Genomic DNA, 25719 nt, shown 5'->3' on the forward strand with positions numbered 1-25719 from the left:
ATTTTCTACACCACCAGCCACTGTAAATAATGCTCGTAGCAGAGACAGTGAATCTTACCCAGAGCTGATCAGAAATCGCAAGGTCATCTATTATGCCATGTCCCTAAAAAGGACATATTATAAGAACAATTATCTCCCTAAAGACCCATTAAAAAACTATATTTGTAATATATTTTAATGTAGTTTTTAAATCACCTTTTGGGTGTGGATAAAAAAAGTACAATAATGAGGTTAAACTAACATTGAAGTCATTAGATGTTATGATGTCTTTTTGGGTAGGAGTCTATCAGCATGGCACATCTTGAGATGGCAATCTTTGCCCATTATTTCTTGCAAATGCTCTCCAAATCTGTCAGATTGTGATGACATCTTGTGTACAGCTTCCTTCAGGTTACCCCGCAAAGCTTAATTTAAATTTAGGTCTGGGCTCTGGCTAGGGCCCAGACCTTTGGTCTTCTTCTGGTGAAGCTATTCTTCCGTTGACCCAGCCGCCCCCACCCTGAATAAAACCCAAGATCCAGCCAAAATAAGGCCCAAAATATAATGCTGCCACCATCGTGTTTCACCATGGGTATGATGTTCTTTTGGTGATGCCCCCAGTGTTGTTTTCGCACCCAACATGCCTTTTGGAATTATGTCCACAAAGGTTCTACTTCCTCTCATCATGCTTTTGGCAAATTTGATGTAGGTTTTTAAAGGCTGCAGCCTCCAGCATGTTTTCTAATTACCAGTCGCCAACTTCGCTAGGTCACCCTAATTTTAGCAACATCCTTGTGGTACCACATTTCCTTTACCTATTAATTACAGCACTAGATTTATACATGGTACACACAATGCATTCAAAATCCCATTTACACCTCTCCTAATTGATGAAAGAAACTGAAAGCAACTAAAATTCTCTAATTCTGTCTATGTTATGTCAGCTCAGGCCACATTGTATGTTATACTGAACACAGCCACAGCCTCCATTCTGAGAGCTTGAACATTTGAGCTACCAAGTTGTTGAAGTTTTAATTCAAGGTTTTTTTCAAATAATAAAGAATTTATTAATCTACTAATATTTTGCTGAATATAAGGTTACATTAAAGATATAATTTTTTAACTGATCATTATTGCTGGCTTAATATCACAAAATATATGTAAGAGTGTAATTTTTTTCCACTGTATCTGTGCAAAATGTGTTTCAGAGATTGAATAAATACATTAAAAGAATATCACTGTAGTCCAAGCTGTTAGAACTAAATAAAGTATGCTAGTCATTTCTAAAATGTTTTGATCAGTAATGTAAAAAGTAAGTTTTTCCATTCAAATTTGAGCCAATGACCTGAGCTGCAAATGTCATGTGACTCATTGTCCTAGAACTGTTGACTGACTAATGGCACCACCAGCATCTCAAAAAACAAACAGTAAAGAAAACAATAAACCAAACATGCAAAAAAAGAAAGAAAAATAAACCCAGTGTCAACACCATTTGGCCACCAGGACTTTCTAGCATTACATTACAAGCTAAACTAAAGCCTGCTCTCAAATATAGAAAGGAAATAATGGTTTAGGGGTTACCTTCTTCTTAAAGGTCTGCTCTACCTCCCACAGCTGAGAATGTTTTTCTGAAAGCGCCACCTTCACAGCATCCTGATTCTTATTGATCCTGTTCCTCCAGTCTTCCTCACCACTCTTCCTCAGCAGAGCAAGCCTGCACACACAAACACACACATTAGGAAAACAAACAGGAGCTTGATACGTATTTAAAAGTAGGAACATGTGCAACATTTTACAGCGTTCCAATGACCAGAGAGCAAAAACAGATTCATATTAAGCAGATAGGTTATACAACCATTTCACCCTGTAGTGAAACACCACACAGTTTTGCCAAGTTCACACTACACAACTTTTCAAGTTGTCAGGTCGCTGTACAGTTCACACTACACAACTGGATCTCTTGTAATCAGGAGTCTTTTAAGTCGGTGTGGCTTTCACACTACATGACTGATCGGTGATAGGGGGTTTCACACTACACCATCTATCACCAACTGGAATCTCAGGCGAGCTTCTCTGGTCTCCCAAACTACATTTTGTCAGGAAAACAAACGTGAGAAGTGAAGAGGATACCATGTCCAAAAATGCACGTCAACAAGTAGCGAGCGATCAAAGATGTTTGTGTGCCGATATGCAGCGTAAAATCAAAGAGAAAAAATAAATAATCTGAGTGGATTTGGCAACGCGACCAGCAGGGATTGTTTTGTTCTGTAGCGAATTGGAGGTTAATAAATATTTTTTTGTAATGAAGTGTGCCGATGTATTCTGATAGAAACTATATTGTCCCCCTCACCACACTCATTGCCAGTCGCAACCGACTGATCCAGATATTCAACATGCTAGATATCTCTCCTCAGTCGCCGAGTGCTCGGCAAGCCGCTCGGATCGAGTTGTTGAGTAGTTCACACATAGCAATTGAGAGTCGAGTTTAGATCGCCGAGTTGCTCCTGAGCTGCCACATCTAGCGGCGACCAGTTGGCCAGTGAAAATCAGGGCAAAAATCGTGTCGTGTGAACTAGGCATTACTGGACCAGTGTACGGACTTCTGTACTGTAATTAAAGTACCCATCACAAAAATACTCCCCCTAAAAGTGAAAGTTTTCTGGAGGTTGTGAGGCAATTACTACCAACATGGTAGTCAAGTACAGCAATCAAGTTAGGTAATCAGCTAAACAACAAAATCTGAGAATACAGATTCATTAAAAAAGTTTTGAAAAAGTCTTAGACGTAATAAATTTAAACACTATCTTTAGAGTTACATCATTCCATATGCCATGTCAATTCTAAACTGTCACTATAGAATAAAGCATTAGGTATACAGTAAAACACCAGGCACAAATTTCAGTGGCTGCAAGTACACAGACTTACTCAGCTGGTGTAAGCTGAGGAGCAAGAAAATTATAACTGAATTCTTATATAGCGGTCACACACCCAGTAGACCAACACTAGCAGTGCAGGGCAAAACTTTGCCCAGGTTAGTCACTGGACCCAACAATAGACCCCCTCCACAATTCCTGCATTTAACCTAGGTGCATCATATTCTTCACTGTATATTGCACACTGTTTACATACACAATATCGTTGGTTCGACTTATACTGCACCATACACTGTACAAAATTGTGTTCCTCACTACAGAACTTTCATCCACTAAACATAACTCCAGAAAATCCCTTATTACTGCATTTATTTTGGAATTTACACCTTACATTACATAACACTTGTTTTAACGGCTGCACTATTTTCAGCTCACATCTTTATTATTTTTGCTGCAAAATGAAATCAGGTTTGTACAGTTGTAAATAGAAATATTGAACCCCCTCACTTTAAAATATATTATGGCAATGCACATACATGAAACTGAAAAGATGCAAGTCTCAAAATATATTTATATAATATAATTGTAGGTTGAAATAAAAGCATTAGAAGAGTTTAAAGAGAGCATTTTTTGTGAAAGACATGAATTGGTAAGATTGTTGTGAAGCCTATACAGTACATTTTGCAGAGCCCTGACTTAACCCCTGTCAGCTTTTTGTATCTTTCTTCCTCTCAAACTGGTGCCACTTTCTGTAATGTATTTATCTTCCTTTTAACAGACTGTGCCAGACCATGTGGTACCAAAGACTCAATATCCTGTAAACAGTCAAGTAATCATTCTGCTGACTTTTAACACTCAGGCAGCAGAGACACAGCCTTATATAGAAATGCCAAAGCAGTCCAGGCTTCTATCACATTGTATTAGGTTACATCACTTAATTAAAGTAAGAAAAGCTCATATTTTCACTTCTTTATAAAATATTACTCCTAATAATATTATTACTAGTAATATTGCTGTGTTTTTAATAAGCCATGCTAAAGTTTGTGCAGTTTGTAACTCACCTTTCTTTGATTGACATCTGTCTAGCCAACATGATGTCTGAGATGTCTTCTCCCTCTTCAGCGTGCAGGTCTCGTTCACTGTCCCTCTGCTCAGAAATAACTCTGCTAAACTCCGGGGAATGAAGATTGTGTGTCTGAGAGTGTGCGTGCTGTGAGGTAGACGAGCTACAGTATGAGGGCTGTGGTGCAGTCACAGCTGCTGCAGCTTTCACTGAAACAGTTTGCTCAGGAAGACCTGTTACACACACACACACACACACACACACACACACACACACACACACACACACACACACACACACACACACACACACACACACACACACACACAGAGGAACAACTCAGGACAGCCCCAGTGATTGTGATGAGCTAGACAGCAGATGAGAAAAGTCTCACCTACACTTGTATGGTTTACTGTACTCCTAAACTGTAGGTGAGAAACTTGAATACAGTTTAAAGGAATGACAGACTTGGGTGATTTGCATGAAGTGTCGGTGTGTATTTGAGGAAATACACATGCTGTCTGCATATTTAAAACCGGAAATCTAAAGAACCACACTCATAGGTGGAAAACGGTGCCAGCACAGCAGGAAGTGGGTAAATTCTGTGACATGGATTAAACACACAAACAATGGCTTGAAACGGTAGTATAACCGAGATCTGGAACAACCTGCACCTCACTTATTTCTGAATTGTCATGATTTAGAAGGACTAACAGCAGGTGATATCAAAGAAACAGAAAAAGCTACAAGTGGGTGATATTTACAACAACCTCTTCAAAATAATGTCAAATTCTGGATACATAAGTGAAGACATATTTATTTGGAAATATGATTCATAATTAACCACTAAAACACTTACATTTATAAAAATAAAAAAAATTACAGCAATTTTGAGTTAACAAATTTTAGATAAACAGCACTAAACCAAAAGCCCAATCAAGCGTGCAATTTGCAGGTAATTTTAGTAAATCTGTCAAATATGGCTCACTATAAAGACATTGACTGAATAAATATTAGGTTAAATTAAGACATGGCAACTGCCTAAATAGTATGGTAGCCTAGCTGGTAGAGCTCTGAGCTATTGAACGGAAGGCTGTAGGTTCGAATCCCAGTTCTGCCGTGCAGCCACTGTTGAGCCCTTGTGCAAGTTTCTTAACCCTCTCCAGGGTTGCTGTACGATGGCTGCACTTTGACCCCAGCATACTAACAAGCTGGGACATGTGGAAAACATTTCATTGTACTGTACAAGTGCATATATGCTACTATTACTATTATTACTACTATTATTATTATCATTATTATTATTATTATTATTATATTATTAATATTATAGGATGCCACCTGGTACACTGCTGTGAGAAAGCTGTAGTCTGAATTCATTTTTCTGGTAATTAAACATGGAAGAGTGATGGTACGTTGGCAGGAGTGAAGTCTAAATATTTTATTCACAATTGGCAAGTCAGTTTAGAAGTTATGACTGTCAGGCACTCAAAACTCAACCAGGCTTAAACCAGCTTTAAAGCACTTATAATGTATTTCAGTGTCTCAAAATTACCAGTCAGGTGGGGTTGGGGGGGGGGTCAATAGTTGCACATTTTATCATACCTGACACTGCTGATGTAAACCTCTGATAACCATCAGGGTCTTGAAGGTCACAGGAGGTCAATTCCTGTCTGGCATGGCCTCTCAGCTGTTCCCATTCTCTGACTGGCTGTTTTACACTGTCTGGAGAGGGATGTTTACGCTTTCCTATGCACAGAGCAGAATCCTCTTTCTCAGCCACTGGCCCTTCAGAGTGGCCTTTGCTGTTTGTTGAAAGAGGTTGTGATTTGTGCCAAGGTGGAAAAGCTCTCTCATCATAGGATTTGCTTGATGTAGTCAGATGGATATCACCTGCATGTGCTGAGGAAACCGTGGTAGATTTATTGGCGGAGGAGGTGGAGTTTAAACAAGATCCACCTAAAACCTGGAGCCAGGAGAGGGCAGAAAGAGAAAGCACAAGAAAATTAAGCAAATTATACAATAAGTCTGGGATAAAGGGAACAGCTAAAATAGACAGAGGTGAACAGAAATACAGCACAGCAACACAGAAAGAGCAATAGAAATTTGTGTAAGGAACAGAGGAAATGCAATTCCAGTCACAACTACAGGACCTTGTAACTGCCATCTCAGCATGATGAAAACACACTTCAAGGACTCGCCCGGATTCAAATCACAACATACTTACAATACCAAGCCCAAGACACATCCACAGACACATGCACTAGCAATGTTTTTTTTTTTTTTTTTTTTTACTGATTTGTGTTTATTACACTGAAAGCTGGACACTTGATGAACTAGATAAATATTGGTGTACTGATGCAAGGCAGCACTTTATTTTGCCCTTGCTCCACTCCACTACTCCATCCCACTACTCCCAAGTACACAGGTCTGAAGTGAAATATATCAAATGCTTTCTATTTTTGTTTACTTGATATCACAAATACCAGTAAGATTAAGGTGAAAATTATATAACCTTGTCAGAAGTTAACATGTCAGAATATAGGTTATGGCAAATTAAATGCCATGCAGTAAGGGCAGTAAAACTAAAGTAGTTATGTGTAAGTAATACTTCATTCATGAAGTTATAGTTATGGCATATCTTGCTATGGGGTGTCATTTACCATGTTATTGGTATAAATGTATGTTAATGTTTTTGCACTAATACATATTAATATATTAACATGACATCACTGAAACTAAAAAAAAAGCTTTGACTGTTATGACCTGTTTATGACATTGATGATTATCAAGAGCTTGGTATATATTGTGTAGCACTATCTCGATTATATGTAATTAATTAATGAACATAGCAAAAATTGTTCCTGTCAGTGTTTACAATATTATTCTAAAACAGCTGCTGTAACGAGCCATTTACTTCATGTCCATATAATCTGAGAGCATGCAGATCCTGTTGGTGTGTTAAAGTTTCCTCTAGTTTAATGATGCACGCAAAATCTATTTAACCATTCGTTTTCCAGACTGATAAACATGCATGTGTTCAAGAGAGAAGGGGTGAGTATTTAAAAAAAAAAAAAAAAAAAAAAGTGATTATTGTAAAGGCATTTATCTGTGTACACTGTAACACTGACTAGAGCTTTCATTTCACAATCAAGACTCAATGCAAGACTCAAGTGCATTTTCAGAAGAGCATTCCAACAAATACAAACCAGAAGACAAAGATAAACCTCCAACTGAATTTGTGTTACATACTAATTTTCATTACCAGTGCAATACTAATCCAAATACAACTGCATTACCTATATCAACAGTTTAAGTCAAATTAGAATTTTATGAGTCTTTGGATAGAAATGGTTTCTGTAACTGTTTACACATACCTGTGGTTCCTTATTTATATTAGTTTTAAATTAGGAAGCCATGCCACAAAGTAAAATTACAATAAAACTTGGCATCGCCAAATTAATACTTTGATAAGCTGCTGTAAGTATATTTTTGACCGCATTGATTTAGTCCTCAATAATAGTTATAATAGTTAATAGTATAATAGTTAATAGTCACAAAAATAACAGTCTGATGCCCCAAATTGCCAAAAAGTATGTGTACATCTGTCTTTTTTTTTTTTAGTTCAGGTGTTTTAGCTAATGCCCATGGTTTTGCAATGGTATGCCCAACAAGCTTATGGTGTCCTCATACTTGTGGCAATATTGTGCACATATTTTACAGGTATATGTAAACTTGACTACAACTGTATAACTAGCAACAATGAGACAACATATAACGAAACACGAGGCACAAAGTGAACAATAACTAGCAATACTGAAGCATAGCACCACACTACATCCATGAGGAGTACAACTCTAAAGCAGATTTTGCATGTACAACAGAATCACACTGTTCTCTCACATGTTCCATCTCATCTGACTGCAGTGATTCCACCTCATAAAGTTCAGAACCCGAGCCATCCTGTACCAAAGAAAACAATCAAGCACAATCATACATGCAGGAATAACTGTGGAAAAAAAGAATGAGCCAAACTTCCATGATTCAAATTCCAAAAACATATTTCCACAAAATTTACTCTCCCTGCCTTCCTTCTCAAATATTCATATTGATTTGTATAGAACATCATCAAAGATTACAAGATGGAAAGGAAGGCTGCATGTCATAAGAAAGAAAAGATCATGTTGATCAGCTAGAAATGTGTTCTACGAAAGAGAATCACAGAGAGCTCACCGAGTTTCCACTGGCAGCACACATTTATTTTTAGTCATGCATAGGATGCCAAGCTGGTCTTTAAATTCTCTGTCATTCTGTTTTTAGAACAGTGTGGCTACTCCTCCATTAATCATCCTCAAATCTTAACTGTATCCCCTAAATAACTGGCAAAATGTTTTGATTATTATAAAGCCAGTACAGGTAAACCTTACACTTACAAATACTATATTTAACATGCAACGTGATCTGGATAGGTTCAAGACTTTTATAGACATGGCTTTATATATATTAGATCATTTGACAGTTTGTTGAGGTGAATTCAGTCTACTAAATCTAGAAACCATTAGACATATTACGATAAACAAACATCTGGAACTTTGGCCTCTAATCCACTTCACTTTAATGGAACTTAAGTGTATGTTTTTTTTCCATTTGTCTTTTATGTATGACAGAAATAGCATTAAGGCCATAAACAGCAATGTTAAATACAAGGACTGCATTAAGATACTTCATTTAAGTTTGTTTGTTTGTTTACTGGGATTTTAACGTCATGTTTTACACTTTGGTTACATTCATGACAGGAACAGTAGTTACTCATTACACAGTCCTGGACAATTTAGTATCTGCAATTCACCTTACTTGCATGTCTTTGGACTGTGCGAGAAACCGGAGCTCCGGGGGAAACCAACTCAGACACGGGGAGAACATGCAAACTCCACACAGAAAGGACCCGGACCGCCCCACCTGGGGATCGAACCCAGGACATTCTTGCTGTGAGGCGAAAGTGCTACCCACCGAGCCACCGTGCCGCCCACTTAATTTTAGTAAGCTCTCACACACCTGTTTTGTGCTACTGTAATTTGTTGAAATCAGGTTGTTATAATAATTAACTTTCTGTTTTCTGTCATAAGTACAACATAAATTCTTTTTTTATGGATTGCTACAGCAATCACCAGCTTATCTCTATTATATGCAAACATACATAGACTCGTGACTTTACTATAGCTTACGTTTTCGTCAGCTACAGTGGTGTAAAAAAAGAAAAAAAGTGTGATGCATTTTTTTTATTTGGAGTAATTCATTTTACACTATACTACAGCATTTTGGTAATAGTGCACTATGAATTGTAAGTATTAGGTTTGTGCAACAGTGGGCAGCATTTGGTACAAAGGCACTTGTACTTTTATCATAAACCATTTTAAGTAGACATCTTCAACTGACTACTGTTGTGTAATACTACAGTAACTTCACTAAATCTTCTTAATAATTAAATCATGAGCCACCCTGACTTCCTCTTAATAGACACTAAGTTTAAATCCACAACAACAAAGGACTGAAGGAATAAAAATGTTCCATACCTGCTCAACCTCTCCGGGTATAATGGGCTGCGTCTGATAGCGGGCATTACTCCGACGTGCTCGAGTGTCTCTCTGTCGGTTATGGCTAGGCTGCTGGGTGAGTCTGTTGAAGATGGCCATTTTCTCTGCCAGGCTGAGGGTGGATTGGTCCGGCTCCTCCTGGATCTCTTCAGTCCTCTCTGGTTCTGCTATTTCTCTTGCTGGCTTCTTTACCAAAGAGCTGAAGAAGGATTGAAGCCAGGAAAGGCAATAATAAATAACGGCAACAGATAACAGTCACTAATTGTGTACCAAGAGCATCTACATGTTTCTTAACTGGCAGTTTTCTTTACATTTATTTTATAGAACACACATTAATAATTTTAGACAAAGTTATTCCTAGTGTGTTACTGTCTTCACATGACAAATCCATGCATATCTTTTTAATATGGAGCCCACATGCTTTTAGCAAGGACGGCTTCCTGTTCAAAGGACAACACTGGACCATTTATCCACATGACAGTATAAAAGGTCAGTTTGAATACTTTTCTTAGGTGGAGTGATTAATCAGTTTAATGGAAGAGCACATGGAGGTTAAAGTGGCATGTTTAGTGCAGTGGTTGCACTGGTAAGTAACACAGCAGAAGCATGCAGGACCATGAAAACCTGAGTCAGTATGGAGATGGAAAAGTGGGAAAGATAGACAATCTTTTACAAAGACCAATCTTAAAAAGATTTTTATTATATCACATACCAGTGTCCATATAATTCTGCTTAAAATACACTGATCACTGTAAAAATGACATTTAATGTACATCTAAAACAGACAGTCACCATATTTGCTCATTCCTTTTAACAGGGGTAGGAAACTCATGTTTGGTTGCATGAGTTTGTTTTCAAACCAAGCCAACATAAATACACTAACTTTTGACTAGTGTATTGTGTTGTGTGTAGTGTTTTGACTTACATGAACTACTGATTTCCAGCTGTAGTTCTACTTACTTGGTAAGGAAACTTACAGCCTTCGACTTTTTTATTTATTCAAGGTGTCCTGATACATTAGCAATACAAATAGTATTTAATTTTAACCAGAACGTGAAGAAACTGGGCAAAGATTACATTTAGTCACAAATGACCATTTTGAAGGGATCTTTAAGTAATCACTTTTCCTTTCTTTATTTGGAACTACCCAAATGGCTGCTGAGGGCGACTTTAATTCGAAGGCCTTTCTTCAGAGGGCTTCTTACTTTAAAATAGACCACCAGCCTCACTGGTCTTTTATTTGTCAGGTTCTCCACACTTGCCTCACACTGTGACACTTCCTTCAACTGCCACATGAGGGAGAGCTGCAACTAAACATTTCTGTGTACACTGTTACAGAGCAGTCTATTGTTTGTTTATTAGGATTTTAACATCATGTTTTACACTCTTTGGTTACGTTCATGACAGGAATGGTAGTTACTCGTTACACAAAGTTCATCAGTTCACAAGTTTAATGTCAAACAGTTATGGACAATCTTGTATCTCCAATTCACCTCACCCGCATGTCTTTGGACTGTGGGAGGAAACCAGAGCACCCAGAGGAAACCCACGCGGACACAGGGAGAACATGCAAGCTCCACACAGAAAGGACCTGGACCAACCCACCTGGGGATCGAACCCAGGACCTTCTTGCTGTGAGGCGACAGTACTACCCACTTAGCCACCGTGCCACCCCAAAGCAGTCTATTTAAATAACCTAAGCTCTTAAGACTTTAGGTAGTCTAGGTTACATCACAGGCCATGATCCCAACATTGTTGTTACACACACAGTAACAATAACTGCATGCTCAATGTAGCCATCTAGCATGTTAGTATCTGTAGCAGTGACCATGCCTGTCCAACAAACATGCTCACATGTTCATGTATGATACAGAATACCTGTGTTTGGTGACTGTGCTGTTCACTAGAGTGGGACTAGGAACACGTGCTACAGAGGAGTGAACAGACACAATCTGTGACAAAGGACCAGGGACACTTCGCATCAGTGGGAAAAGAGGAAAAAGACAGGGGGGAGAAATTCAGAGATAAAAATTATATTAGAGTTTTATATTATTATTACAAAAATTAATAATCCCCCCCCCCCCCCTCCAACCAGTTTTCATCAATATGTCCTTCATCTCATCAATAATAATTAATTTCTTTAGAAGACATCTAATTATATAAAACACTTTCAATACTAGAAATATGCACATTATCTGTAAAAGTCAGTGATGAAAGACTTGCGAGAGAGAGAGAGCGAGAGAGAGAAATAATTAGGCAGAGATATTCAGACTGTATGTGTGTGTGCGTGTGTCTCCTCACGTAGCAGCAATGACGACTTCCTCTGATGTAATAGGTTGTGTGCGGTAACGGTCCTGACCTCGTCTCATTCTGCGTTGTAAAGCAGAATTTTGACTTTGTGACTTCAAAGCTGATTCGTTCACGCTCTTCTCCAACTCCTAAAACACAACAAAGCTTTTAAATAAGTAAATAACTTTATGTATATTACATGCAACTCAAATAGGAAAACAAGTATTTTCTCTATTGAATTATGCAGCTACTGTTTCTTTTATAAATATCTGGGACAGAGTCACTAAAAAGGTACACACAATGTCTTTCAAATTTGTAGAAAAAGTGGTTATAAGCATAAAAAAGGATATGGTAAAAAAAAATTCTATTGGAAGAATACTGACTACAAAAATTATGATTATTATGAAAGATCTTCAAGTTTCCGCACTTATATTTAACTTATATTTTCGTTGGAAAAAGTGGGGGCCATCTGATTTCCACTTTTTTGGACTGTTCAAAGAAGCTTTAAGGGGAAGAAGATTTTCATGTGATGATGATGTGAAAGCAGTGGTGCATCAGTGGCTACACACTGAACCAAAAACATTTTTTGCTGATGGCACAATGATGAGAAAAATGCCTCAAAGTGACAATGTAGAAAAGTTGATGTCATTTGTTTTTGACATTATTAATAAATAGAGTTTAAAAAAGTGTGGAAACTTTTTGAAAAACCCTAATACTTTGTTGGGAACCTGTTTGCGATTTTAGCTTCAGGGCTACAGTAAAGCTAATTTTTCACTGTGTAACTGTTGTTTCTGCTGATTTTAGGTTGTCCTGCTACTTTAAGTGACAGTGTAATCTTGTGTGCCATGTCTGTGTCTTTATAAACATTTAAAACTTGTGGGTTACAAGAATCAATTGTAGGCAGGTAAGTTTAGGTGTTTCATGTGGCTCTGTAGCCTTTTTCAAGCAAGTTTCCAATCCCCTTAATACTTAAGACAGCTCCTTCACCTTCACCATAAGTGTCGCCTGTTGCATTTTCTTTCATTAAAACCATTTTGAATTTAAAAAATTTTTTTTTTTTAAACCACATTATTATTCGGGACTTCATTTATAATACAAAGTAAATATAAACCTTTTTTCCTTTTTACCAATTTTATTTTCCTAAAACGTGATTATTTTTATTAATACATACGTTTTGTCTATACTTACACAAGTGTTCATTAAACAATATACATGAATTAGAGGTATATTAAATAAGAAACAGGTGCTTGTCGTATGTTGAACACATTGGTGTCGTAGTGAGGAGCTGCAGGTTTAAGTTAGTGCTACAAAAATGTGTGCATACTTTACAGTGCGCACACACACGCACAAAAAACACACAGACATGCGTACACCCACCCTAAAAAGAGAGCGTTTTGCTGCAACACTCATCTTTGCTCTATCATCCAACTTCTCCTCATCCACTGGAAAAAAAAACACAGCAGGGAATAAAACACATATTTGTGAACATTATTCAGAAGGTCAATGCTTTACAGATAAAAATGTGGTACATGTGGAAAAAAAAAGTAAAAACAAAACATCATTGCTTTCTTATACCAATTTTGGGCAAACTATTTCTGTCGATAACAAGTGAAGTTGTGGGGCGAGACAGTGGCTATAAAACAGCATGCTACTGCGACTTAATTTGGACAGAATCTCAGACCAGCAGGTGGGATGATAATCATTCTTCACAGATGATGTCAGAAGTACATTATCAGACACAGCTCGGGGATATAGAAAAGTACGCATGGCTCAGCCTAAGTGCAGTTATACTGTAAAACAATGCCAAGTGGAACAAAACTAAAAGCTAAAAATATTTAGAAGCTAATTCTCAAACATGAATTAAAATTTATCAAATTTACCTACTGCTATATAAACTAGTCATATATCTAAATACTATACTACAATAATCGTAAATGTCTAATTTTACTTCAGGAATTTGTTTTGGAAACTTTTGTCTGTCCATATCTGCATAATCAGCTAGCCACTTTAAAATTTTAATAGTATTTTTTTTTCAGTAGGTTAACAATGTCATGAGCTTCTGCTTTATAGCCAGTAAACAGCTGTGTGTCTGTAATGGAGTCGAATGAGGTCACGCTACTGTGAGCCACCACAATAAACAGAAAGAACTAAAACAAAAGCTATTACATTTAAAAGTCCATATTAGGTTGTCTTAGTGTCTGAATAAGTAATTAGCTCAAGCTTTGTAAGTAACAAGTCTTAAACATGTACAAAAGGCCTTTAAATAGAATTTCCAATTTAGAGCTAGAAAAGGAAAAAAACAAACAAATGTATTTTAAAACATATTTATTGAGCAAAAAGTATTACCTTCAGTGATCTGAGATTCTGGGGCTGGACAACACCTGTAGAAAGCACAATCAAAATGACTTATCAAAGCACTAGAAGATTAAAGTGACTGAACATAAATAGTTAGCTCACAACTTATTTAATCAGAGACAAGATTAGTAATCCAGTGAGCAATCAGCAAGCTTTATACTGCAGAGATGAGGAAAAGGAGATGATTCCAAGCAGCAAATTATGTTAGGCTAGTTAAAACATTTTACTGTAATGTAAACAAATGAAAGAAAACTCTTAATTGGGAATTAACTTTTTAATCAACTAGTTAAAAGTAATAACTTAAAAGAAAAAGTAAACATCTGCAAATACTGTTTAGCCACAGTACCAAGTGTTTAATGCTGGCATTCTTTTTTGTTATCATGAAGATTTTATAAGCTGAGATATGGCTCATATAAATAGAGATCTATTTTTAGTTTGCTCTGCATCTGAAGTGTTCTATTCCTCCCAAGCAGAGCACTGATTATATAGAGGTGCTTACTGCCATTCATTTTAACACTAAGTGTATAAAATGTATGCGAAACAGCAGTTAACATGATGCCACCTGGTAACAAACTTCAACTGAACCAAGCAAATATGATAAAAGGTGAGATATATTAAAACCTAATTAAATATACAGTTTACATTTACAGCATTTAGCATTTAGACACTCATCCAAAGAGACTTGGAATTATGACTGAATAAGTTTAAGCAATAGAAGGTTAAGGGACTTGCTCAGAGGGCCCACCAGTGTCAGCATGGTGGGGCTGGAACCAGCAACCATCCAATTATTAGTCCAGTACCTTAGCTACCACTGCCTAGTCAAGTAAAAGCTAATAATAGACTGTTATAGCAGTCTTGGGATTTCAACAAAATGTACAATTTTTAATTTTCTGACTGAAAAAACTTTTGTCTCTAAAAAAAAACTTTTATAACATTTACATTTATTACATTTGTTTTGCATGCAGGTGGCGCAGAGGGATATTCCGCATGCACACCAGCGCCGAGATTCTGAACACCCCGGTTCGAGTCTCGGCTCTGCTACCGGTCACAAATTGGCCACTGTGTCTTCTGGGTTAGGGAAATGACCGGACTAAGTGGGTACGGTCTTTAAATGCTGTGCAAGGACCCTGGTTAGCAGATAGAGGCACCTGTGCAGTAGCACGGGCGTAAAGAAGGGGTCCGCTAGGATTGTGCATGCGTCGGATGGCAAGTGAGCAGAAAATATACCCTCTTCAAACGCAATCAGGGATCCCCAGCAGAGGAAGATGAATTGACTACACTAAATCGTGAGAAGAAGCGAGAAAATGCATAAATAAATAAATAAAATGTTTTGTTCTTTCACAGCAGCAATTAAGGCTATGACAATGTCAAGTCCAGGGTTTTTCCAAACTTTTTTTTTCAAGCGACCCGCATTTTGTCCACGATTTTTTTCTGCGACCCAGACAACAAAAGAAATATCTCTTACAATCTCTGTACAATAATCTCTGTACAATCTGTCCCACTGTGGTTTACAAGATGTAACATAAAGCCTCCACAAGGGGTGTTTGTGTGCAAGTTTATTTAATTATTATTTTTCTCTGAGAGCCATCCCAGGGTTTAAAAAACCCAGCTCTAGACTATTGACAGCATCGATGTTCCAGGAGGTTTGAATTACGGCAGACCTGTTTTTTGTGTTTTTTGGATTTCATCTGAATAGCTGTACAAATTTCCTCACAGCATAAGATGACAGTTTGGGTGGTAGTGTGAGTTTTGCAGTGATAGTGTGAGTTTTGCATTAGAACTCAAGGCGCACATCCACAGATCACCACTCAAAGCGTCAAACATCAACTGGTTCACTTATTTGAGCAAATAGTGGAAATATTATTTCCGTGCACTCCACTCTTAACCAGTCATGCATGATCAGCTTCTTCAAACACCCCACCTATCAGACTCTTGCCGCTCGGCAGAAGTGATTGGCTGAGTTCTAAACCTCTCAGAAGTTTTTCTACTTTTATTGGGAGATGTGTATCGCCGGGGGCGACGGGATGCTCTTTCACTTCTCCAGGGAACTTCTGAAACTGCAGGAATCACCTCAACCCTACCAGAACAGAACGTGGTGAGTACTTTGCTTTGGAAATAGAAAAAGAGGGAGGTGATTAAAAGAGAAATGTTTTATATTAACAAGAGATACAACACAATAATCAGTACACAAAGACAAACTTTTTGGAAGAAAGGAAGAACAAAAGAAGGAACAATTAATAATCCAGGCTACTTTGCAAGGTTAATTAGTTAATGACTCTACAAACTTATAAAGGAAGATACAAGGCGTGGTTAGAATTGATAAAGAATTATTATTTTTCTTTGTTTGGAATTAGTCAAAGGCATTAAACCCTGGTTACAGTTAGTCCAGACGGAAACATACGGTCTATCTTGAAGGAACCACATACTGTTCAGTTTTCTGGGAGTTTGTGGCACTTTCCAGGTAAGAGTGGCGTAGCTGGGCTACAGAAACCCTCAAGTCTACTGGCGAGTGATCTCTGTTGTCCCTGGAATTTTGAGGAATAGCCTCTCTTCTATGGGTTTCCTCTCTTTTGTGAACAGCCTCTTGCATAGGAACTCCAGATTCAGATTGGGGATTTGCAGAGTCTTGACTGTATCGACTAAGCTGCTGTTTGCTTGAATCCTGAGCCCATTTACCACTGGATGGTTGAGAAGAGCCTTGAGTGCTAGCATGAGATAGTTGATTGCCTGTCCCCTGGTGGTGATACCAGCCATTAGATGTCCTTTCTTGGACCTGCCTGGCTCTTGTCTGCATTTCTTCAGTAGCTTGAAGTCGAGAGACATGCTCTGCGTGCTCCTCTCTTCTTGAGCTACGTCCTTGCCTTCCTCTGGCGTGTCCTCCAAGGACTTCCTCTCTGCTGGGTGCAGTGTGACCTTGATGACGTGAGGCCATACCTGAGTCGACAGATCTTCCACGGTGGGAAGTGTCAACACTTCTTTCTCGTCTACGGACTTCAGAGGGCAAAACAGCTTTTTTGGTCCTCAGGAGTTCCTCTGCCACCTCCTGTTTCACATCCCTTTGACTCCTTGTTTCATCCACTCTTACTTCTGCTTGCTGCCAAGCCTGAAGACTAGGATCAGTACCCATGGATAGGTAGCCATAACAGCCAGGGTCGTGGTGCTCTGCTTGCCTAGGACGGGAGTGCTGGAAACTGGATGGACGATGATTGGAGGAGGGCTGTGCATCACAGTGGTACACAGCGGTGTCTGATGTGGAGCAGACCTCATGACCCTTGTGGGCTGGCTCATCACGAGTCAGTCTTTCCCTAGCTCTGATTCTTCAGAGGAAGAAAAAGGGAGTTAACAACAAGATAGAGGAAAAAATACACTGCATATGGGGGGTAAACATTGTTGGTCAGGGAGTAATTACATGGGAATTAACCTGGCTTCAAAAATGTCTTTGGATTAAAATCATATTCCAGTTATTCAGTTTTGGCCTGGTTAAGATAATGAAAATAATCTTTAGAAAACATTCAGATACTAATGTGGTGTCATCATCCCTGTGGTAGCAATAACAAGATAACAGCAATAACATGTTCAAGTTGAAGTAATCCAAAGACTGGAGCAAACAATACCCAAAGCTAAAATCAATGTGAACTCAGCGACAAATATTGCAACAGCAGCTCAAATTTAGACAACCATAGGCCACATAAATTACCACATTAAATGGACATTTATTATGTCCATAAATAAACTCTTAGCAACCTCACCCATTCCCTAGGGGCTACCAAACAATGCAGAGAACACAAATATTGCTTGTTAATAAGCAAAATGCTTCCAGCTTATGTTTCCCTTATGTACAATAATTGTGTGAATGTTGAGGGCTGATTATTACTCAACCTTATAAGAGAGATAAGATAAGATAAGATATCCATAATTACATAATGATAAGATATCATTATGTATGCTAGAGAACTTCAGAAGGGAGTGTTTCAGAATATTACTAATGGTATATTTGTGGTAGAGTTACTTATGCAGAAAAAATATGTAGAAGTCTATGACAAGCCTAGCTTATGCTTTTTTTCAGAAAAGCCACCCAAAACAAGAATGAAGAGACATGAAAAACATGATTTAATAGGCCAGTAGGAAGTTTTCAGCTATCCAACAAAAAGGACATGTAGTCACAAAAGGTAGAAACAGATAACAATCAAAAAGTTGATCAAAAAATTACAGTTACAAGTCCTGATAAAATACAGATGCAAGTCCTGAAACAAGATCCAACATCCTTGTATGATAAACTCTCTTAAAATGTCTTAGGGCTCCGAACCAATATTGTCCGATACTTTTAGAAGGTAATTTTAGGTGACTTTTAAAGACTTTACTGCTTTAAATAAATTGCAATTGCTTGTATTTAACGATCTTAAGAGTTTTTCCAAAGTAAATCTAAAATTACTAATAGATTTAAGTTAATCAAATCCAAATCTGCTAAAGAACACATTGTAATCAGGACAATACTCCAATAAAATACTCAGCTTGAATATAAACCTTTGAATATCATGGTTCTACACAGGGACTAATGACTAAGATGGAAGGTCAATAGAGAGAGAAGCGCATCCAAGTGATCAAGGTAGGCATTCTTAGCAAGTCAACCAAATAATTATTTTTCTTCCCTACTCATGCGCAAGAGAGCTCAGTAAAGTCAACTGACTCAAAGCAAGCAACGGAGATCAACAATGAAATTAAAATATTTAGTCTTAATTAATTTTCCTTACCTAGCTTTTACTAACACAGCGTAACACATTAAAGACCTTTTTAAGAGAAAAAAAGCCTGCATTTACTAATTAGTATATTTCTAAAACCAAGAACACAATCTGAAAAAAATACTTGAGTACTATAAAATTGACAGAATTGTCATAGTGTAAAACAAAGCATGTAAAAGCTGCCTGTTAAAACTAATTTATAACACACAGCTTCCAAAATAAAACCAAAGTAAGAAAGGAAGTGTAATCAATTCTTGTTGGGTAATTAAATGGTGGATTAAGATTATTATTTTTTGTGCAAAGGAAAACAATATGTTCACACATTAAGGGATTAGAAATGCCGATACCACATGTAGTGATGAGTAGAGAATATGGTGGAATGGTAGTTGTTAAATGAAAGGCTTATTGGAAATGAAGCAAAAACCCTTCTCTTTAAGCCTGACTTCAACTTTCAAATGCTAGAACTGGAAACAATGTTAAATGTTTTGTACAAATCTACTCATTTTATTTAGGCATGCCAAAATTCAGTCCCTGTAGGTTTGAGCAGTGCAATATGAGCCATTTTCCACTCATTATTGAATAATTCAAACACAAGCTCTTTTGTGTATATGAATTTTTTCAGGGTGTGATTTTTTTTTTATAAGAGAAGTAGGGCTGAAAGTTTCAAAGCATCAATATTCTTCCTGTTCTTCTTTTCATTGTCCAGGCTTTCACAGCCATAAACAACCACAGAAATGACCACAGTCTGGACAATTCTTATTTTTGCTTGGGAGCCTGTTTATCTGTTTAGAGAGACAAATCATTACATCTGAAGATCTTCTCCAGTTCATTCCTTCTTGTTCTGCCAACTACCAGTCTGTGTCGTATTTCCTGACTGCTGGATCTTTTACTGTTAGTAACTTATCCAAGTAGGCAAAAGTTGCCCAGAAACTACGGGGGTCATTTAATTTATGTGAATACCCCCAAAAACCTTGGTGAGGACTTGGGACTGTGACCTGCAAAACTGTTACAAATAGACAATGCAATGCTCATTTTGCTCATTAGTGTATACTTATCAGCATATACCCAAAACATCAGCGCAGTGACTTGTTAGGCAAAGCCTTTGAGGTAAGTTCAAATGGATTTTTTTGCAGACGGGGACAATTGTTAGTCAACACTGACTCAGAGTGGAATGAGGTGGATATTAAAAGGGGGTGTATCGACACAACCAGACTTCCCCAAAGGGAGGTACCTGGAGGGCCAGTTGATTGGGGAATTGGTGTCTCCTTCTGAATCTCTCTGGAGTGACCATTGGCTTGCTGGTTCACTAAACATACAGATTAGAGTGAATGAACCACTCATACAATATAGTACTCGGACATAGAACTGATCACACACTAGCTAGTGCATATCAAGCATGGCGGTGAAGGTTCCAAACCCTGACACTCTTTTAAAACCCATAAAACATACATTGAATAAAACACAGTCAGTAAGTCCTTGTACTTTGGGTCAAGCAATATGCATGCAGGAATGCGCATGTGTGTAGATGTAATGCAGTACAAAATGGCAAAATGTGTCACAAAAGCATTTATCAGTTTTGTATCAGAATTATATTTTTTCACAACTTAAATATAATGCCATGATCTTACAATATTTTTCTGTGATACTGATACTGTAAATATTTATTCTCATCAACCCACCCCTTAGTAAACTACGGTTGACATGACATGGAAGAGCTATAAAATTTAAGCTTCCTCTCTACTGATGCTGATTCCCACTTCTGATTGAGGTAAGCGAGACTGTCACACGCCCCCTCTGACAGCAGTAGCCAACTGCATCTTTTCACCTGTACAAGGCAAGTTTATATGCGGCTCAGCTTTGTGTACGGAGAGCCACACCCTGTCCACATTATTCCTCGACTCTGTGCAGGTGCCATCAACCAGCCAGCAGAGGTCATAGTTGCATCAGTTATGAGGTCCCTATCTGGCTTCCCACCCAGTATGAACGACAAACCAATCGTTGTTCACCGGATGGCAGAGCCAAGTTTTAAACCGGCGAGTTTCAAACCGACATGTGCTGGCGTGTTTTACTGCTGTGCCAGCTGAGCGGCTGAAAATCAATTTTAGAATTTTTAAATCGAAGTGTTACCAATCAATAAACTTAAATACACATAATTCACACACAAAACATTTGTTTTATTATTATTTTGTTTTAAATCATGGCCTCAGAAGTTACGCACCAATAATAAAATGACATGGCATAAGTCGGTTGTTTTTTAATGGTGTTTTTAGTTCTGCAGTTCTTTAATGCATTGAATGCTAAAAATTTCAGATTTAATTCAAATTGTTAAAAATGTATCCTAAAATATCAGATTTTGTTGTAATGTTATTGTTTTTTTTTTTTACCTTACCATTGTTTTGATACCTTAGCTGAAGAAAAAATATTTTATATGGCATAGTATTTATATCTTTCAAATATCTTTCATATAGAAAGCAATACTTGTTCACTGAAGTGTGGTATTTTAAAAACAACAATAGCACACCTAAATAGGTCAACTGTGATGAGAATGCTAAAAAATTACAAACTTACCCTTGTCTCTGGAGAACGTTAAGAGCCTGTTGCTCAATGAACAGATCTCCTGGAGAAGCCGCTTGCTTTGCAGGTCGACCCGCTTTCGGAGATCCAATAACTTCCTGTTCCCTTGACGCTCTGGACACTCCAGTAGTGTCTATGTAAGGTGCAGATGGGTCAGGAGCTGTTCCGTCTCCATGCGTTCTTCCTGTGTCCTGTACCCTCTTCTGGTTTTCCAAATTCATCCTCCTCTCATGTTCAGAGAATGAATCAGCCTGCTCTCGGCTAGACTCTTGCTCGGTGCTGGCCTGAGAGGGCATTTTTCCTGCCTGGGCATGTGAGGTTTGGGCATTATGCTCCAATTCCTCAGCTTGCCGTCTGTGCTGGCGCTCCGAGCCCTCAGGCTCCCTTCGCATTCGAGAGTGGTGGCCGGCATAGTCCTTATCTGCCTCTTCGTCCATCAAGATGCGGTAGCGCTCACAGAGCTGGCGACGGCGTTCAGCCTTGTAGCGGGCAATGCGCTCAGCTTTAGACTCATGCTCGACTGTTACAGAAGAGCTGGGGTGGTAGGCAGGTTCAATCTGAGCCATGTGCATTTCAAGCCGACTTCGGTGCATGGATTCATCCTCTGAACTTCTGGGGTACGAAATTCCAGTCTCATCTTTAGCAAAGTGCTGAACAGGAACTGAAAGGATAAAGTGAAATACAAAATTGTTTTACTAAAAAAATACATTATGAAAACTGAGTAAATAGTTTTTAGCTTTGCACACTTGGTTACTGTTGCTACTGTATATCAAACAAAGCTTTCTATCACTGAATACAAACCAAGTTTTTGGTGGGGAGGCAAAAAGCCAAAGAACAACACCCAAGTCATCAAGGCACTATTTTGTTAGAGCCTTCCACTGCACAACATCCTAATGATAGAACAAAATAATATGGACACCCTTTCTATTTAATAAGTTCAGGCATTTAAGCCATTATAATCACTAATGAGTGTATAAAATCAATTCTATAAAGTAAATTATTTGCTGCGTGAGTTTCCTTCGGGAGCTCCGGTTTCCTCCCACAGTCCAAAGACATGCAAGTGAAATAAATTTGCGATACAAAACGGTCAATGACTGTGTTTGACATTAAAGACTAGAACTGATGAATATTGTGTACCTAGTAACTTATGTCATGTCATGAATGTAACCAAATTGTGTAAAACATGACGTTAAAATCCTAAAAAATAAATAAACAATTTTAAGTAAGGCCTTTTTTGGGTTACAGCTATGGTTTTTGGCCATGATCTCTGCAGCCGTGTCAGTGTTTGATTGTTTGTGTAGTAGGATTTTAACGTCATGTTTTACACTTTGGTTACATTCATGACAGGAACGGTAGTTACTCGTTACACAAGGTTTATCAGTTCACAAGGTTATATCGAACACAGTCATGGACAATTTAGTGTTTCCAATTCCCCTCACTTGCATGTCTTTGGATTGTGGGAGGAAACTGGAGCACCCGGAGGAAACCCACACGGACACGAGGAGAACATGCAAACTTCACACAGAAAGGACCCAGACCACCCCACCTGGGGATCAAACCCAGGCAGCCGTGTCAGTGCAGCATTCAACAAGATTCTTGTACGAAAATTGTTGGATGAGAGATAAAAGTCTACAGTCTACAGTAAAAATATCGTGGTCAGATTGGTAGACGTTATACCGTTGATATACTGTACATAAAATGATTAGCACAGATTCATCTGACACCAACTGAATGGCAAAGAAGCTTCTTGTGCAGCTAGTTGTGACAGTCAGTGTTGTCAGAGAGTGGGATGGTTTCCACTTTATCCACTAAGTGTAGGCCACACAGCCTAACTACAATGTTCAGGCAAGTGGGTTTAATTAGCTGCTCTCCAATACTGTGCAGCTTTTTAGCCTTGACTATTAATAGCGAACACTCAAACGACGCCCCCGTAGCTCTGTATAAATTACAACCTGCTCTTTCTAAAGCTTTTCTAATGTCTGTGGATCTTTTTAACAGTGCCAACTGATTTTTCCTCTCAAAAAATGTATGACCTTCACCAAGAGTCTCCTGGTGTTTTGTTTCTTGATATCGTCTCTTTTTGCTTGGCTTTATACTGTCATTGGCTAGCTTCTCGCCACAAATAACACATTCTGACCAAGTTCTGTCCTATCCTTTAGTAACGCCAACGTTAAAATAACAAGATATAGCCGTTCCCCTTAGTTTCCAAATGTTCAAAACGTTTAATGAATAAAAAGGTCATGTGACAATAGTAAACCTGCCACTTTACAAACTCTGTGTTGCAGATTTCAACTTCTAAAGCTGGCCATTAAAAATAACCTGACAGTAAAATTGTAAGACTGACATTCCTTTTAGAGCCTATTAATTCCAAACTATTTTAACTGCTGACAAATAAAAACATGGCAGAATTACTACCTAGTAACAATATGACACTAGTAGCAGAAGGGAAGAAAATATCTGCTGTAGTAGCTCCTCTAGCAACCACTAGAGCTGAAATTCAATCCTAAACACTCCATACACCAGCTTATTGATAGTACATGGTTTTTAGTTACATTTGCTAAGTTATAATTGGTAAACCCTAGTTTGGGCGAGAGGTTTAGTGAAGGGTCAATAATGCTGAATGCATTTGTAAAAATAACAGCATCAGTCACTTCTGATCCCTGATTAATAACAGCGAATAATAATGTTTTTAACAAAAATAAGCATATATATGTAACCTGTGCAGGGGTCACAAGAGTCTGCTGCACGAGTGTATCTGGGGGTATCTTCTTCCAGCAGCCGATTGGTCAGACCAGCATTTGGAAGGGAGAGCTGAATGTCACTGTCTATTCCTTCCAGCCGGCGAGCAATTCGTTCTTTCCTAAAAGCCAGACAACAGATGAATATAACAGATCACTGACATAAAAAGATCACTGCGTAAATACAGCCAGACATATTGTAAATGCTTCAGTGTTTTAAACACGCAACCCTGATTGTAAAGTAAAATGCTTGAGGTAATTTCTCACCTGTTCATGGCCCAGCAGTCACTCTGACTCGTGTTTATGTGCTCAAACCGTTTCCTTAACTCTGAGACTGCAAATGAACAAAAGAAATGTAATTAAATATAATCATTTATTCTTGCATGGTATTATATTTGTTTACCCAAATCTGTTGCGTTCAAATGCAAATAAGAAAATCTTGTTCATGACCATACTTCACTTTCTACTCAAATGAGAGTAAATTAAAATAAATTCTTTATTACACTTAAGTACATGTTTTATTACACTTTAAGTACAGTTCAGAAGCAATACTAAGTTTTTTCCGGGCTTTCACAGAGTCACAGCAGCTAAAATGAGCTTAAAAGAAGTACAAAAGTGCCATCTAATTTGTAATAAATCCATAAAACGCAAATTTAGCAAAGAGCCTACTGGCTGGCATTAGACTGGTGGAAGTGAGACAGCTGTTAAGTACTTCCTTCCACAGATAAACAATTACAGATAGAAATGGTTCAGGTTACTTCTGGAAATCTGGTTGTACAGTTATAAAAATGTAACCTTCACTATGTTCAAAGGTATGGTCACCTGACCATAAGCTTTTAGCACATCAGTTAAAAAAAATCAGCTCCATGGCTATGGTTTCTTATCAGTACAACCACATCTCAAAAGTCAGTAGGTAGACCAAAAGCAAATTAACTTCATTGTTTTTTGGATATAAACTTATAAGCCTAAATAATACGACCGCCTCTCAGAAAGGTGCCATACCTATATAGTAACAATTGTGCATGTCACAGTCAGGGATATTCTAAATGTTGGCCTGATGGTAATTAATGGTAGAAAACATGATGCATTCAGCAGATATTAGCAGGAATAAAGATCTGAGTGACTTTATGGGCCAAATTATGGCCGGTTGCCAGTGTTTAAGTGTCTCAGAAAAAGCAAGTAGTGCTCACAGGGAACTGTGGTGAGAACCCACGAGCAGTGGTCAGAGAAAGCACAAGTCACGAACCATCGACAGTTTATTGGGCAGCCAAAACTCACTGATGCCAGAGAACATGAATATAGTGCGTCATAATGTATGGCAATCAATGAATCAACAGAAGGGCTAATGTGGCTCCAATTTTAGATGAGATGAGATGAAAACGTCATAACATACAGTCATAACATACAGTCATAACATGGTACTGCATATTGGCCAGTAAAAGTACCCAAGCTAACTCGGGTCCACCATTAAATGCACCTACAATGGGCATGCAGGCTTTACAGGGGAGCCATGGA

At 38.1% G+C, this 25719-nt stretch overlaps 1 protein-coding gene across 11 annotated transcripts in view; it reads right to left on the reverse strand.

Moving 5' to 3' along the window:
• The window catches only part of svila (supervillin a), a 65578-nt gene that overhangs the window by 22566 nt on the left and 17293 nt on the right, over window positions 1-25719 (reverse strand). For 4 of the 11 annotated variants that reach the window (XM_063002960.1, XM_063002958.1, XM_063002956.1 and 1 more), the window contains exons 4-18: window positions 24472-24538; window positions 24184-24326; window positions 21461-22127; window positions 20124-20198; window positions 16580-17470; window positions 16075-16230; window positions 14145-14179; window positions 13176-13240; window positions 11811-11947; window positions 11388-11483; window positions 9489-9708; window positions 7819-7878; window positions 5521-5881; window positions 3914-4148; window positions 1561-1693 (exon numbers count right to left, since the gene is read on the reverse strand). In XM_063002960.1, the coding sequence (XP_062859030.1) occupies window positions 1561-1693; window positions 3914-4148; window positions 5521-5881; window positions 7819-7878; window positions 9489-9708; window positions 11388-11483; window positions 11811-11947; window positions 13176-13240; window positions 14145-14179; window positions 16075-16230; window positions 16580-17470; window positions 20124-20198; window positions 21461-22127; window positions 24184-24326; window positions 24472-24538 (3341 nt within the window). Of the gene's footprint in view, window positions 1-58; window positions 104-1560; window positions 1694-3913; window positions 4149-5520; window positions 5882-7818; window positions 7879-9488; window positions 9709-11387; window positions 11484-11810; window positions 11948-13175; window positions 13241-14144; window positions 14180-16074; window positions 16231-16579; window positions 17471-20123; window positions 20199-21460; window positions 22128-24183; window positions 24327-24471; window positions 24539-25719 lie in introns of all 11 variants that reach the window. The other 7 variants (XM_063002951.1, XM_063002950.1, XM_063002954.1 and 4 more) reach the window with 6 other exon arrangements.

This window comes from Trichomycterus rosablanca, chromosome 10 (genome assembly GCF_030014385.1).
Source record: "Trichomycterus rosablanca isolate fTriRos1 chromosome 10, fTriRos1.hap1, whole genome shotgun sequence".
NCBI classification, from domain to species: Eukaryota; Metazoa; Chordata; class Actinopteri; order Siluriformes; family Trichomycteridae; genus Trichomycterus; species Trichomycterus rosablanca.